At 53.6% G+C, this 11,615-nt stretch overlaps 1 protein-coding gene across 2 annotated transcripts in view; it reads right to left on the minus strand.

The window, feature by feature from the left end:
• LOC117869185 (zinc finger protein 385C-like) overlaps nt 1-250 on the minus strand; it is a 182,231-nt gene extending 181,981 nt beyond the window's left edge. For both annotated transcript variants that reach the window (XM_034755787.1, XM_034755786.1), the window contains exon 1: nt 203-250. In XM_034755787.1, the coding sequence (XP_034611678.1) occupies nt 203-248 (46 nt within the window). In that variant the 5' untranslated portion in view covers nt 249-250. The remainder of the gene's footprint in view (nt 1-202) is intronic.
• Nucleotides 251-11,615: the final 11,365 nt, after the last annotated feature.

Below are 11,615 nucleotides of genomic sequence, written 5' to 3' on the forward strand. Positions count from 1 at the left end.
CCAAAGTCCCGTCCATGCACCCACCTGCCCTCCCGGAGAACTCTCCCTAATGCGCATTAGTTTAATGAATGAATCAATGCTGCTCTTTCCAGTGCATCGCCCTCTGCACAGCTGCAGCGCCGGTCGGGAGGGGGGGGTGCACCCCATGCCCAGCCCCCGCTCACCTGCCCCCGCTCACCTGGCCCGCCCGGCCCCCGCTCACCTGGCCAGCCGCTCAGCTGTGCAACCTGCACCGCTCTGGGCAACATTCTCCCCGCGCGCGCCCGCCGCCGCCGCTCGCTCTGGACAGAGCCGGGGGAGCGCGCGCGCGCGCCCGGGGGAAGGAGGCGGGGAGGGGGGGGGGGGGGCGCGGGCGGTCCCCCGGGGGGCCCGCCCCCCGAGCCCCCCCCCCCCCCCCCCCCCCGCTGCACGTGGCTCGCTCCGCTGGTTGCACATCAGCGCCCCTGCCCTGCACCCTGGGGTGCTCCCCACCCACTGGGTCCAGAGCCGGGGAGCTGCCTGGAGGGGGCTGATCCTGGGCTCACAAGGGGGGTTCCCGGGCCCCAGGCAGGCTTGCTGCACCCGCCCCCAGCAGCAGGCACCTCTGCCCTGCCTGTGGGGGTGTCTCCTGGGGAAAGTGGGGGCCACAGGAAACCAACACAGGTCCCGGTGAGCAACACGCCAGCAAGGGGCCATCCTGCCCTCCTCCCTTCAGACCAGTGCGGAGCACTGCGGGCACCTGCCCCACGAGGGATGTGCCCTTCTGAATTAAACACAAAAGTAGCCAAGGGCCGCATGGTGGAACTACATGGCCGGGGATGGCCTACAGGCCTCCATGCGGCCACCCCTGCTTCATGCCAGGCAGCTCGAGGTCCCTCCTGAACAGGGAGTTATCGGGGGGGCGGGAGGGGAACGCATCAGAATCCGTGACCTTCAGGATGCTGCCATATTCCCTGTTTTGTTAGAGTTACACAACTCCTGATTAGCCTTTGGAACTCACCACCACAAGATATCACGGAGACCAAGAACTTAGCAGGAGTCCAGAAAGAACTGGGGATTTATATGGATAATGAGAACATCCAGAGCTTTAATTTATAAGGATTTAAAAACACACACACGAGTTTTTAGTTGATATAAACGCTCCTGTTTCAGGTCAACCCCTGATTGATGGAGGTTAGGAAGAACCTTCCCCAGGGGGCAGGTTATTCCATCACTGCAGACTTCTTTCACTTTCTCTGAAGCCACTGGGAATGGCCCCTCTTGGCGAGAGGAGACAGGGCTACATGGGCCCTGGTCTGATCCTCAGTTCCCCAAAGGACATCGCAGTTTCCTCTAATTTCTACCAAAACTGGAAGTGAAGCAGGTGTTTCTCTCGTGAAGCAGAGATGGCTGGGAACGCAGCGGGGTCCGACTGAGCCCAGAGGGGAGGAGGGAGACTGGGATGGTATATTTGGAGGGGGAGGAAGGCTTGCATTACATACAGTGCGTTGCATCCGTGCCACTGTCACTGCTTGGGTCCCTTTTAAGTCCCACCCTCAGCGTTTTTCTCTTCCCCTCAGGGCACAGGGACAATGCTCGGGGCAGCAGCAAAAAAACCAAAACCCACAACCAGAAACTTTAGTCACTGTGACAGGCCTAAGTGGCACAATTGGCAAGACCTGCAAGCCATGCTGGGCTCTAAAAAGCCTCATTGGCTGGCGGAGCTGTGATCTGACTGCAGATTGTGTTTATTATTAGCCTTGTGCAAATGGTGGCATTGGGAGCATGGGCGGGGGGGCAGAATTCACCAGACAGGCACTGGCTGGTGGGGGAGGGGGCACAAGCAATTGTGTTGTGTTGTTTTGTTTTGTTACGTGTTTTTAAAAAACACCACCACCAGAAGGTGCTAGCATTTAAACAACAGCTTGGCTGCTGGGAACGGCGTTGGCAGCAAAGGGACTGCAGGGCACCCCCGAGGGAGAGATTTCTTCACTGCCGTGAGGGAGCTTTTGCTAAGCTCAACATCTTTTTAAAGTGGAAAAGCCTGTGTTTGATAGTGCAGCAGCTGCTCCTCCCACCCTTAAGCAGGGCCGGGTTGGGCTGGACGCGGTATAAATGCACCGGAGACATGGTTCCTGCCCCAAAGAGAATACCGTCTAGGCTCTGCATATCAGCACTCAGAGGAGCTCAGAGCTCTTGACAATCACTAATGAAGCCAAGGAGCTGGGCAGTGAGGTGTTATCCCAGGGCACGCCGGCTAGGAGTGCGATTCGTAGTACATGGAGCTCACCCACGAGCTTTTAGACGGTTGCTACAGATCCCCCGTTGAAAAGGGATGGCTCAGGCTGCTCCAAGAGACTAGTTCCCACTGGCTGCCGAAGTGGGTCACTCCCCAGGAGAGCTGTCGGCTCAGGGGCAGTTTAGGGGGAATCAGTGCAGGGACAGTCCTGCGTTAGTCGGGAGCTGGAAGTGATGGCCCTTTCTAGTTCCAGCATCTATTGAGCAAATCTTGCTCTCGGGAACATTGGTGTAACCGCTACTGAAGTCAATGGGGACTAGAATTTGCCCAGGTGACCCTGTGACCTGGACCTTGTTCTGCCTAAGGGGAACGAAGAGAGGCCCCGATCCTGCACTAGGATCTGATGGCAGGATCAGGGCCAGAACCAAGATTAAAGTGCGGAACCGCTGCGCTGCTGGGTAGCTGTGATTATAAATTACTTTATTTTTTAAGAACCCTCTCTCCATCACCAGAGCATTTATTTGCTATGCTATCTGATTTTACAATGCAGGATTTTCTCTCCCTATAAATAATTACAGACTCTCTAATGGATCTCAAACCTTGCATTACCTGAGCTGTCAGGAACTTGACAATTACGACTTAGCCTTCCTCCGCTCTCCAAAAAGCAGGAGATGAGGCCAGGAGGGAGCGTTCCTGCAGTTCTGGCACAGTGTTTCTCCCCTTTAAAGGGCTCTTCAAACATTCATTAACCCTCACACACAACGAGGGGGATAAGCAAGTATTACCCACATCTTGCAGATAGGGAAACTGAGGCCTGGAGCGGCAATATGACTTAATCAAGCCCATACAGCCAATCAGCAGCAGGAATACAACCCCCAGGAGAGCTACCTAACAGCCCCCTACTGTAACCACTGGACAATACTGTCCCTCATCCCATTTGAAAGCCACAATCTCCAAGCATTAATAGTCTAATGCAATAATTTCATTGCCACTTTTCCCATCTCTGGATGGTTTCGCGATATATTTGCCAAGCCTGTGTGCAGAGATTTCTGAATCAAACCCAAACCCTCCCACTCCTGAGCACTTTAGGAAACCCATTAAGACCCAGACCAGGGATCACTTTGTTTGGCGGACCATTTGCACGGTATCGTGTCGTGAGATTGTTGTTGTGCAGTGAGTTGGATGTGAACGCACGGGAGCAGCACAGGCAATACCGGAACCAGCCACTGTCACGGGAATCAGCATTCACTCTGCCACAGAGCTTCACTTTTCTGGGTCTGCCAGGGAGGTAAATAAATGGAATTGCGAGGAACGTGCCAGCCGCATGTTAACATTTCACAAAATCCGATTGGACTGGGCTGCTGTAATTCAGCATCACGCATGGTCAAGGACAAGCCAGGATATCAGCGAGGAATACACAAAATGACGTAGCTGCTAACAGACTGTCAGAGGAACAGGCACAACCCTGAACTGCGAAGGAAGCAGGCCAGCCCAAGGAAGCATGCGCCGCAGAACCAGACACACCTGCAGATTATGCTGGAGCATCCCAGCCGGGGGGAAACAGGCCTGTTGAAAAGGAGAAGCATGCTGTTGGGTTTTTTTTAAAAGGGGGTTGTTTTCTGAACCCCAAACCAAAAGCCAATGCCAGGAAGCCAGCAACGTGAGCCACTTACAGGATGCACCAGTGTCACAGGAGACCCTTCGGTTCAGTTGCCAAGACTGGTGTCTCGCTGATGAGAAGTGGTGTGCTCCAGTGGGCAGGACTGCCGCTGACCTCGCACATGACCTTGGCAAGTCACCTCCCAGCCCCGGTGTGTCTGGTCTGTAGGGCAGGGACTGTCTCTTCCGGTGTGTTTGGACAGGGCCATGAAGTCTCCTCCGCAGGTGGGGACCCGCGGTGCTCCCCAGACAGGACCAGAGGCTGGTGTTGTTGGGGAAGGGATGTTTCGGGGTCCATGGAGAGGTGAGAGGCTCCCTCAGGACTCCCAGGCCTGCCCTGTGCAGCAGAAAGGCTCGTCCTGGTGTCTGGCTGGGGAGGGCGTTAAGGGGAAACGAGGAAGAAGCCCTGTGCTCCAAAGGGCAAATAACCACTGACCTTCCTGGGGACAGGAGAACCGAATGATTTAGGAATCCGAGCAGCTCATCTCCATGTTCTCCTTCCAAAAGCCAGGCAGGAACCTTCCCCAGGATCAGGTTTACGCTCCCAGCCAGGCCTATGTGGAGCCCCCTCTTAGGTGACATACCAGGGACTGGACCCAGGGCGTCTGCTGCTACCGCTCGGTAGCAGACAGAGGGGCACCTGTCACACGCACTCACCACCCCGAGCTAAAGGCTGCGCTGCAAACCCTGGGCCCTCTGAGGGTATTTCCAGGGGTGACGTGGGATCACCAGGGTGAGCCTGAGCTCTCTGTGCGAGTCCACGCTGTGAGATCCTGCGTTGACACTCGGCTCCCGGGGGACTCCCAAGGATCAGCCCCTCGCCGCCCCCATCCCGGGTACAGAACTTTTACAGCTGCTCCAGTCTTCAGATCTGGAATCCCGGCCTCTGGCAGCTCCCAAGGCCAACACGCTCAGGGCTTACACCCAAGCTTAACACAGGCCAATTTCACCTGGCTCGCACATAATCATTTGAGCTGTTCATTTTATTGTTGTGGAGAGCTCCCTGGGATGCAGGGCATGAGACGCACAATAGACATGTGGCTCCAATTAACTGGATTCCTGTCTGGCCAGGAGATTAGCAGAAACTGACTGGCTACCGCACTCCCAGGTAGGAGCCCGCACCTGGACTGAACAAGACGCTCTAACCTGCCCACTGAGCGGCACTGCTCTGAGAAAGTCCCTTCTCTGACCAGGATATTCAGAAGGGCCCAAGCACCCGCTGTCCACGCCCGATTCTCAGACCTGCTCAGCTCTCATTTCAGCCCCAGAATCAGAGGCCAGATTTGCAAATGACCTCAGAGCAGAGAGCGTGGGGGTGGCCCCGAAAGTCTCACAGCGGGAGCTTAGGAAAATCTGGCCGCGTATTTCGATGTCTCAGTGGGTGCTGAGTCTCTGAGAAGCTGGGCTTGTGCTCCTTGCAAAGTCTGAGTTTCCACAGCTAAAAGCCATTGCGCTAATTTCCTATAATCTGCCACCTTTTCAAAATCCTATTTCTTTATCTTCAGGCCGGCCTCTAATGATGTCTGGGCTAGTTGGAGAAGAACCCAAGTTTTGGACGATGATGATTTGTATTATCACAGGAGCCCCAGTTACAGCGTCCTGGACACACGCAGAACAGAGACAGCCCCTGCCCCAGCAGCTTAGCGTCTAAGTCAGAGTTTATCATCTAAGCCTTAGTGAAACTAGCCCAGCCAGTGGCCTTTGCTGGTTTCCACATGGTAGCGCGGCACCGGGTAGGTTTGTGTTCATACTCCAACAGAGAGAGGCCTCAACACAAACCGATTTGTCAGGAAAACATTTTGATAATATTGCTGACTTTGCAATCCTTTTGCTTGTCTGCTTAACACAGAAAACTGACATATTTGGCCTCAGCTAACTCAAATGTCCCTTACAATGCTGGACAGTAAACTCTGCACCAAAGGCCTGGGATGTAGCGACAGCAACGGCAATACGTACAGGATCCAGCTCCTCATTGTCCTCCACTCTTGCTGCTGTCGCCTCTTCTTTTTGCCTTTAGTTCGGCTTGTTCCTATAAAATCATCTGCAGCGTAGCCGGTGGAGAACTGACTCCATTAATCCTCTGGGTTCACTGGGGAGAGTTCCAAAACTAAACACACTCGTTCCCCTGCGCCTACTTATTGGACTCGCCGCTGCACACAAATGTTGGGAGAAGTTTTACCAAATGGAGGAACCACTTGGCTCAAAATCCTTTGTTATATTTTTCTTACAAAGCCCTCCAGCCTCTTACAGTATTTATACATTTTTTTGGCATGAAAAGGAAATAAAATGATTCTATAAAGGCAGGGGAAGGGAAACTCTTTTGCAAGCTTGTATCTGGCGACTTTTAAACAGCGCGGAGGGCGGTATCTTTGCTGGGCAGCAGTGTAGAGCCAAAATGGCATACATTTTTATTCTTTGAAAAAAAAATCTTTTGATTTTGGTTTGTCTTTGCAGGCTCAGCACAGAACATCCTTTAAATTTGGGAACAAGCAGTTGTGTTAAAGCTGAAACTTTATCCTCCCTCTCCTGCAGGGAGTTATAATCGAAAACCAGGTCCAATAAATAAAAACAACTTTCAAACTAGAAGCAGAAATCCAGCACCAAAAAGTTGAAGGAAAACCCTTTTTTTTCCCCTTCACGCAATGCACAATTTGCCCATGGAACTCATTGCCACAAGTTACCACTGAGTGCAAGAGTTTAGCAGGATTCAGGAATGCAGAGGACATTTCTATGGATAACAAGAACACCCAGAATTATCAGAATAAGGATTTTTTAAGGACAATAAAGACTTTTCGGAGGGTTATAAATAGGGCTCCTTGAAAATGTTCTACTGGAACTTCTTTTGGCTGGAAAATGGCTTTTTGATTAGACGGAAATTGTGGCAGAAATATTTCTCTTTTCATCAAAAATTTTCATTAAAAAATCGTCTCTCTCGTTTTTCAGTTTTTGGCAATGTTTTTGAGTTTTTGGTTGCTGACAACGAACATTTTTGGTTTCCAACAAAACCCTGAAAAATGTCAAGACCGTTTTTTGAGAAAAAAAAAACATTTTTGTTCTCACTGACATTTTTCACAGGGAAATACATTCATTTTTCCACCAGCTTGACAGCTCAATCCCCCTGCTTCAGGGCATGCACTGACATCCAGCTGATAGATTCAGGAGGAAATTCCCCCTAGGGGCAGGTTATCCCATAACTTTGGGGTTTTTGGTCCTTCCTCTAATGCAGCAGGTGCTGGCCGTGGTCAGAGACAGGGCACTGGCGTAGATGGACTACGGGTCTGTTGCCATACAGCAATTCTTATCATTCCTGTTTTTCATAGCATCTGCCATCCATGGATCTCAAAGTACTTTACTAAGAATGAACGAAGCAGCTATGAGAGCCGGTCAGAGTCATTACTGGCATTTCACACACCATGAAACCAAGGAACGGGAAGGTTCAGTGCAGGGTCACACACCCAGACAGTGTCCTGACTGGGAATAGAACCCAGGAGTCCTGATCCCAGATCTGGACTTTTAACCATCACGAGACTAGAAATGGGTGAGATTTTGCAGGCAAAACAAACGCACCTGCCTTTAAAAATTTAGTCCAGACTTCTAGACAAACCCAATTAGGGAGCACAATCACGGAGTCTCCATAGTGAGCTAGGACAGATGGCAAAGAGACAGCTTTTCACTGAAGTCATTCTTTTAAAACCGACTTTTCTCTGCAGAGTCAACGAGTTCCATTGATGAGCAGCGCAAACCTCGGGCTGCCAGGAGGGGAGAGAGCCGGGCGATTCCCTTTCCAGCACAAGGCTGCGGGAGCACCGAGCGCACATCCACCCTGAGCGGAACATGTGTTCAAACACTGAATCACAGCGTTGGTAGAGTCACAGCTGGGGCTGCCAGCGCAGTACGGTGTGAATGATTCATGAGAGACAAATTCCTTTCCCAAGAAGCGCCCTGCAAAGCCGGCTGTGCTCTGTACAAACGGACGCACATGGTCTGCAGCTCAGGTGCTGCCCACTGGGACGCTGCCAGGGAGTCCCAGAGTTCACTTCGCAAAGGGAGCATTTCCCTGATGCCAAGACCCGATGCTCGGCCCACACTCACCAGGCAGGATACCTGGCTAGAGAAATGACTCACCACGCAGTTTGGAAACTGCTGTCTCCCATGATTTTAATCCGATGAATTATGATTGAATGCTAAAAGCTTTTACATTTCCAGCTCTTCAAGGCAGGGGCTGGCTTATGCTCTGAGTTTGTCCAGCGCCTAGCACAATCTGTTTATTTTAGCTACTCAGCCCCATTTCCACAGTTATCTGAGCAGCTCCCAGTCATTAACATGGTCAGACTCTCAGCCCCCCCACGAGGGCCGTTATCCCCATGGGACAGGCCCCGAGGCAGTAAGTGACTTTTGCCCCAGGTTACTGGGGGTTCCTGCGGCAGAGCAGACGCTGAACGTAGCCCAGGGTCAGGGTCTCACCCTTCCTCGCAGGCCCCTGCTTGACTACAACTATTAGTAACGTTTGTGTTACAGTAACACCCACTGGTCAGACGGAGAGCAGGGCTCCCTCGGGCCGGGCGCCGCCCAGGCGCAGAGTGAGAGGCAGTCCCTGCCCTGACAAGCTTACCATGGAAATAGACCAGACAGACCCAGGGTGGGAGGGGAAACTGAGGCACGGGGCAGGGAAGGGACTTGCCCAAGGTCCCCCAGCACAGCGGTGGCAGAGACAGGACTGGAACTCAGGTGTCCTGTCAGCTAAGCCGGGCTCCCTCCATCAGCTTGTTTCGAATATTTCAATTAGCCAACATAGACCGAAAACTTTGCTCTTCTTTTTCCAGGCCTCTCTCCGAGGGAAGTGGTATTCAGGCAACGGCCTCCTGGCTGTTCGGGGTATTAAGCCACGGGCCCCAGATGCATAGGACGAGTCGCTCCCAGTGCTGAACAGCTTCCCAGCTCCATACGCTACAACGGCAAGCGAGGGGCCCAAGGTGGCCCAGCGGGTCAGTAGCAGAGCTGGGAAGAGCATGTGACTGTCGGGCCAGTCCCCTACCCACTGCACAACCCTGCCTGCCGGCCGAAGTCACTCTTCCCCCGGGGCAGCAGCAGGCCAGGCAGACCCAACAGCTGCTCTGGCTCCCGCGTTCGACCCAGTCGAGCAGTCCTGAAGAGCTGCCTCTCCCCGGCATCGGCGGCTAAGCCTGTCATTGCGCGTGCGACAGCTGCGCTGGCAGGGAAGTGAACCCTCGGCAAAGCCCGGCCAGATTTCACAATCCGGATCCAGGAGGGTTCGCGTCTTTCGAGGAGGGAGAAAGGGGTTGGGGGATTTAATTGCTCAGATAAACCACCATGCCAGCCCATCCCTTTGCCATCGCAAGCCAGCCCTGCCCGTCGTGCGGGGCAGCGCTGCTCCGTACGTGCCCGTACCCACTGTGGGGGTGGGAGTGACGGCGAATCAATAGCCCCCGTGTAGAGGCCCGTCTTCGTTAGACTCCGTGTTGTCTGCCTTAAGTTACCGCAGCGTAACTCTCGCTGTCAGGGACGGGGCTCAGCTCAGAGGACGGAGAACAAAGCGTGCCAGAGTGCTGGGGACAGTTCTAGGGGCGGGGGTGCCCGGTGAGGGAGGGGCAGATGCAAGAGGAAACAGAGAGGGGTTGCCATGAAGACTGGAAGGACAGATGGCATGATGCAGACAGTCCCCCTGCTAGCAGCCCTAGGTTAGAGGTCAAATGCCCTGACGCTACCGAACCGGGTTGGCAGAGCACAGCCCTTCACGCCCGCCTGGCACTGGTGCAAAGGGCTGGCCAGAGGCACCAGGCAGCAGAGAACAAGGCCCCGGCCCACGAAGGGCAAGGGCCTGATCCTGAAGGGAGCCACCATCCTGTGCAGCAGGATCAGGCCCTTGCAGTGAGACGGGAGGAGACACTCGACCCTTTCAAGGTGAGAACTGCCGGAATCCATCAGGGCCGGCGCCGGGCGAGCGACATCAATCCTGCTGCCATGCGGGGGGAGCGATAACATCAGCAGCTGATCTATCATCCTTCCCCGTCCCCGCTGACAGCTCCGGCACCTTCCCAGCCGCCGGCACCTCACCGCAGTCCGCCCTGCTCCCTTGGGCTTCACAGCCTCTGAAATCCATCCTCCCTGTCATCTTCCCAGCTGTCCATCTCGTTAGCGCCGGTCACGCCTTGCCATGCCCGGGCCAAGCAGCCCTCTTTAGGCCCTGCTCCTGGCTTCCCTGGAGCAGATGCTTAAGCTCCTCAAGTCTCATTGGAGCGGACATCCCTGCTCCCACGCTTCTAGTTCGGCATGTGCCCAAGTACTTTGCTGAATCGGGGCCTATGTCTGGAGCTTCTCTCGCATCCACCATGTGCAGCCCAGATGCCCCCAAGAAAAGCCGGGAATCGAACTGTGCCCTGGGAGCGGTGGGTATCCCGAGAGATTTAAGTCAATGGTAGGCCCTCGTCTGCTCCGGATTTTAGCTGCACTGACAGAGCTGAGCTAAGTGTAGACACGATTCACGGCAATGCAGCTCACGCTGGTTTCACAGAGCAAAAGAGCTTCGATTGATCAGCCTGAACCTTCCAGAACAGCACAAACCAGCACCCTCTTGCCATCTACTTATCAGTATTTCAGTGTTGCCTAGATGTGCTATCTGAGATCAGGGCCCCGTCGCGCCGGGCACTGCCCAGACCCCGACCGAGATCAGGGCCCCGTCCCGCCGGGCGCTGCCCAGACCCCAACCGAGATCGGAGCCCAGTTGTGCCAGACTATATTTCTCTTTTGCTTGTACTTCCTGAGTGGGAGGGGCTGAGGAAAAACACAGGTCAAGTCTTGAAATGCTGGGTTAGAAGAGTGCAGCTAAAGATGGCCATGACCCCCGTTGACAGACCGACCCGTACAGAACTCCAGCACGGCAGGCGATGCCTCCATTACAGCCCAGCCTCCTGGCACTTAGACACAGCTCTGGCTTTCTGAACGGTAAAGACGGCTGTAGGGCTGGCGCTGGGAAATGGATGATCCGGTGCGAAATGTGGACAAGGACAGAAAATCCTCTCTCTGTCCTCTGCCAGGCAGGAGAGGGCATCGGGGCAGCCTCATTAGCATTCAGAAAAGCTTCTGGAACATGACAAGACAACACTGCAGGAGCATTTCCACCCTGACCCCAAACATTTGCATAATCTTGGCGCTCGCATGTATGTGTGTCCGTTCGATGAACAAGAGACTGACCTGGCTCCTGACAGACACAGCGATGAGACACGGAAATGTGCCCAGCAGGTCAAGGGAAGATGCATTTTCTGCCAAGGGAAGATGCCCGCTCTGAGGATAACGGACAAATGTCCGGGCGTACGGTGCCATCCAGATTCAGAAGAAACCCAAGCCGTGCGTTTTGTAAGAGGTGTTATAAAAACCAGTATTAATAAACGGTGCCAGTTAGACAGCCCCTTCCACGCCAGGGCTTTGCAGACGATTCTTAATTAAATCTCAGAGCCCTTCCATGAGGTCCCATTGTTCACATGAGGAATCCTGGGACACAGGTTTGAAACAATCAGTAAATTTTCATTAAAAGAACAGGAGTACTTGTGGCACCGAGACTAACAAATTTGCCATTGTTCAACTTGTAGGACAATGTAAACCTCTGGAACAACATTAACCAATCAAATTGAGTATGCAAACCACTGTGTCCTGATTGGCTGTTCTGAGCTCCATGATAACTATTTTACCTTCCAGTATGTAATTTTTTTCTCTTGATCTCTGACTTCACCAGCCCTGCGCT

The sequence above is a fragment of the Trachemys scripta genome, chromosome 23 (assembly GCF_013100865.1).
Source record: "Trachemys scripta elegans isolate TJP31775 chromosome 23, CAS_Tse_1.0, whole genome shotgun sequence".
NCBI lineage: Eukaryota > Metazoa > Chordata > Testudines > Emydidae > Trachemys > Trachemys scripta.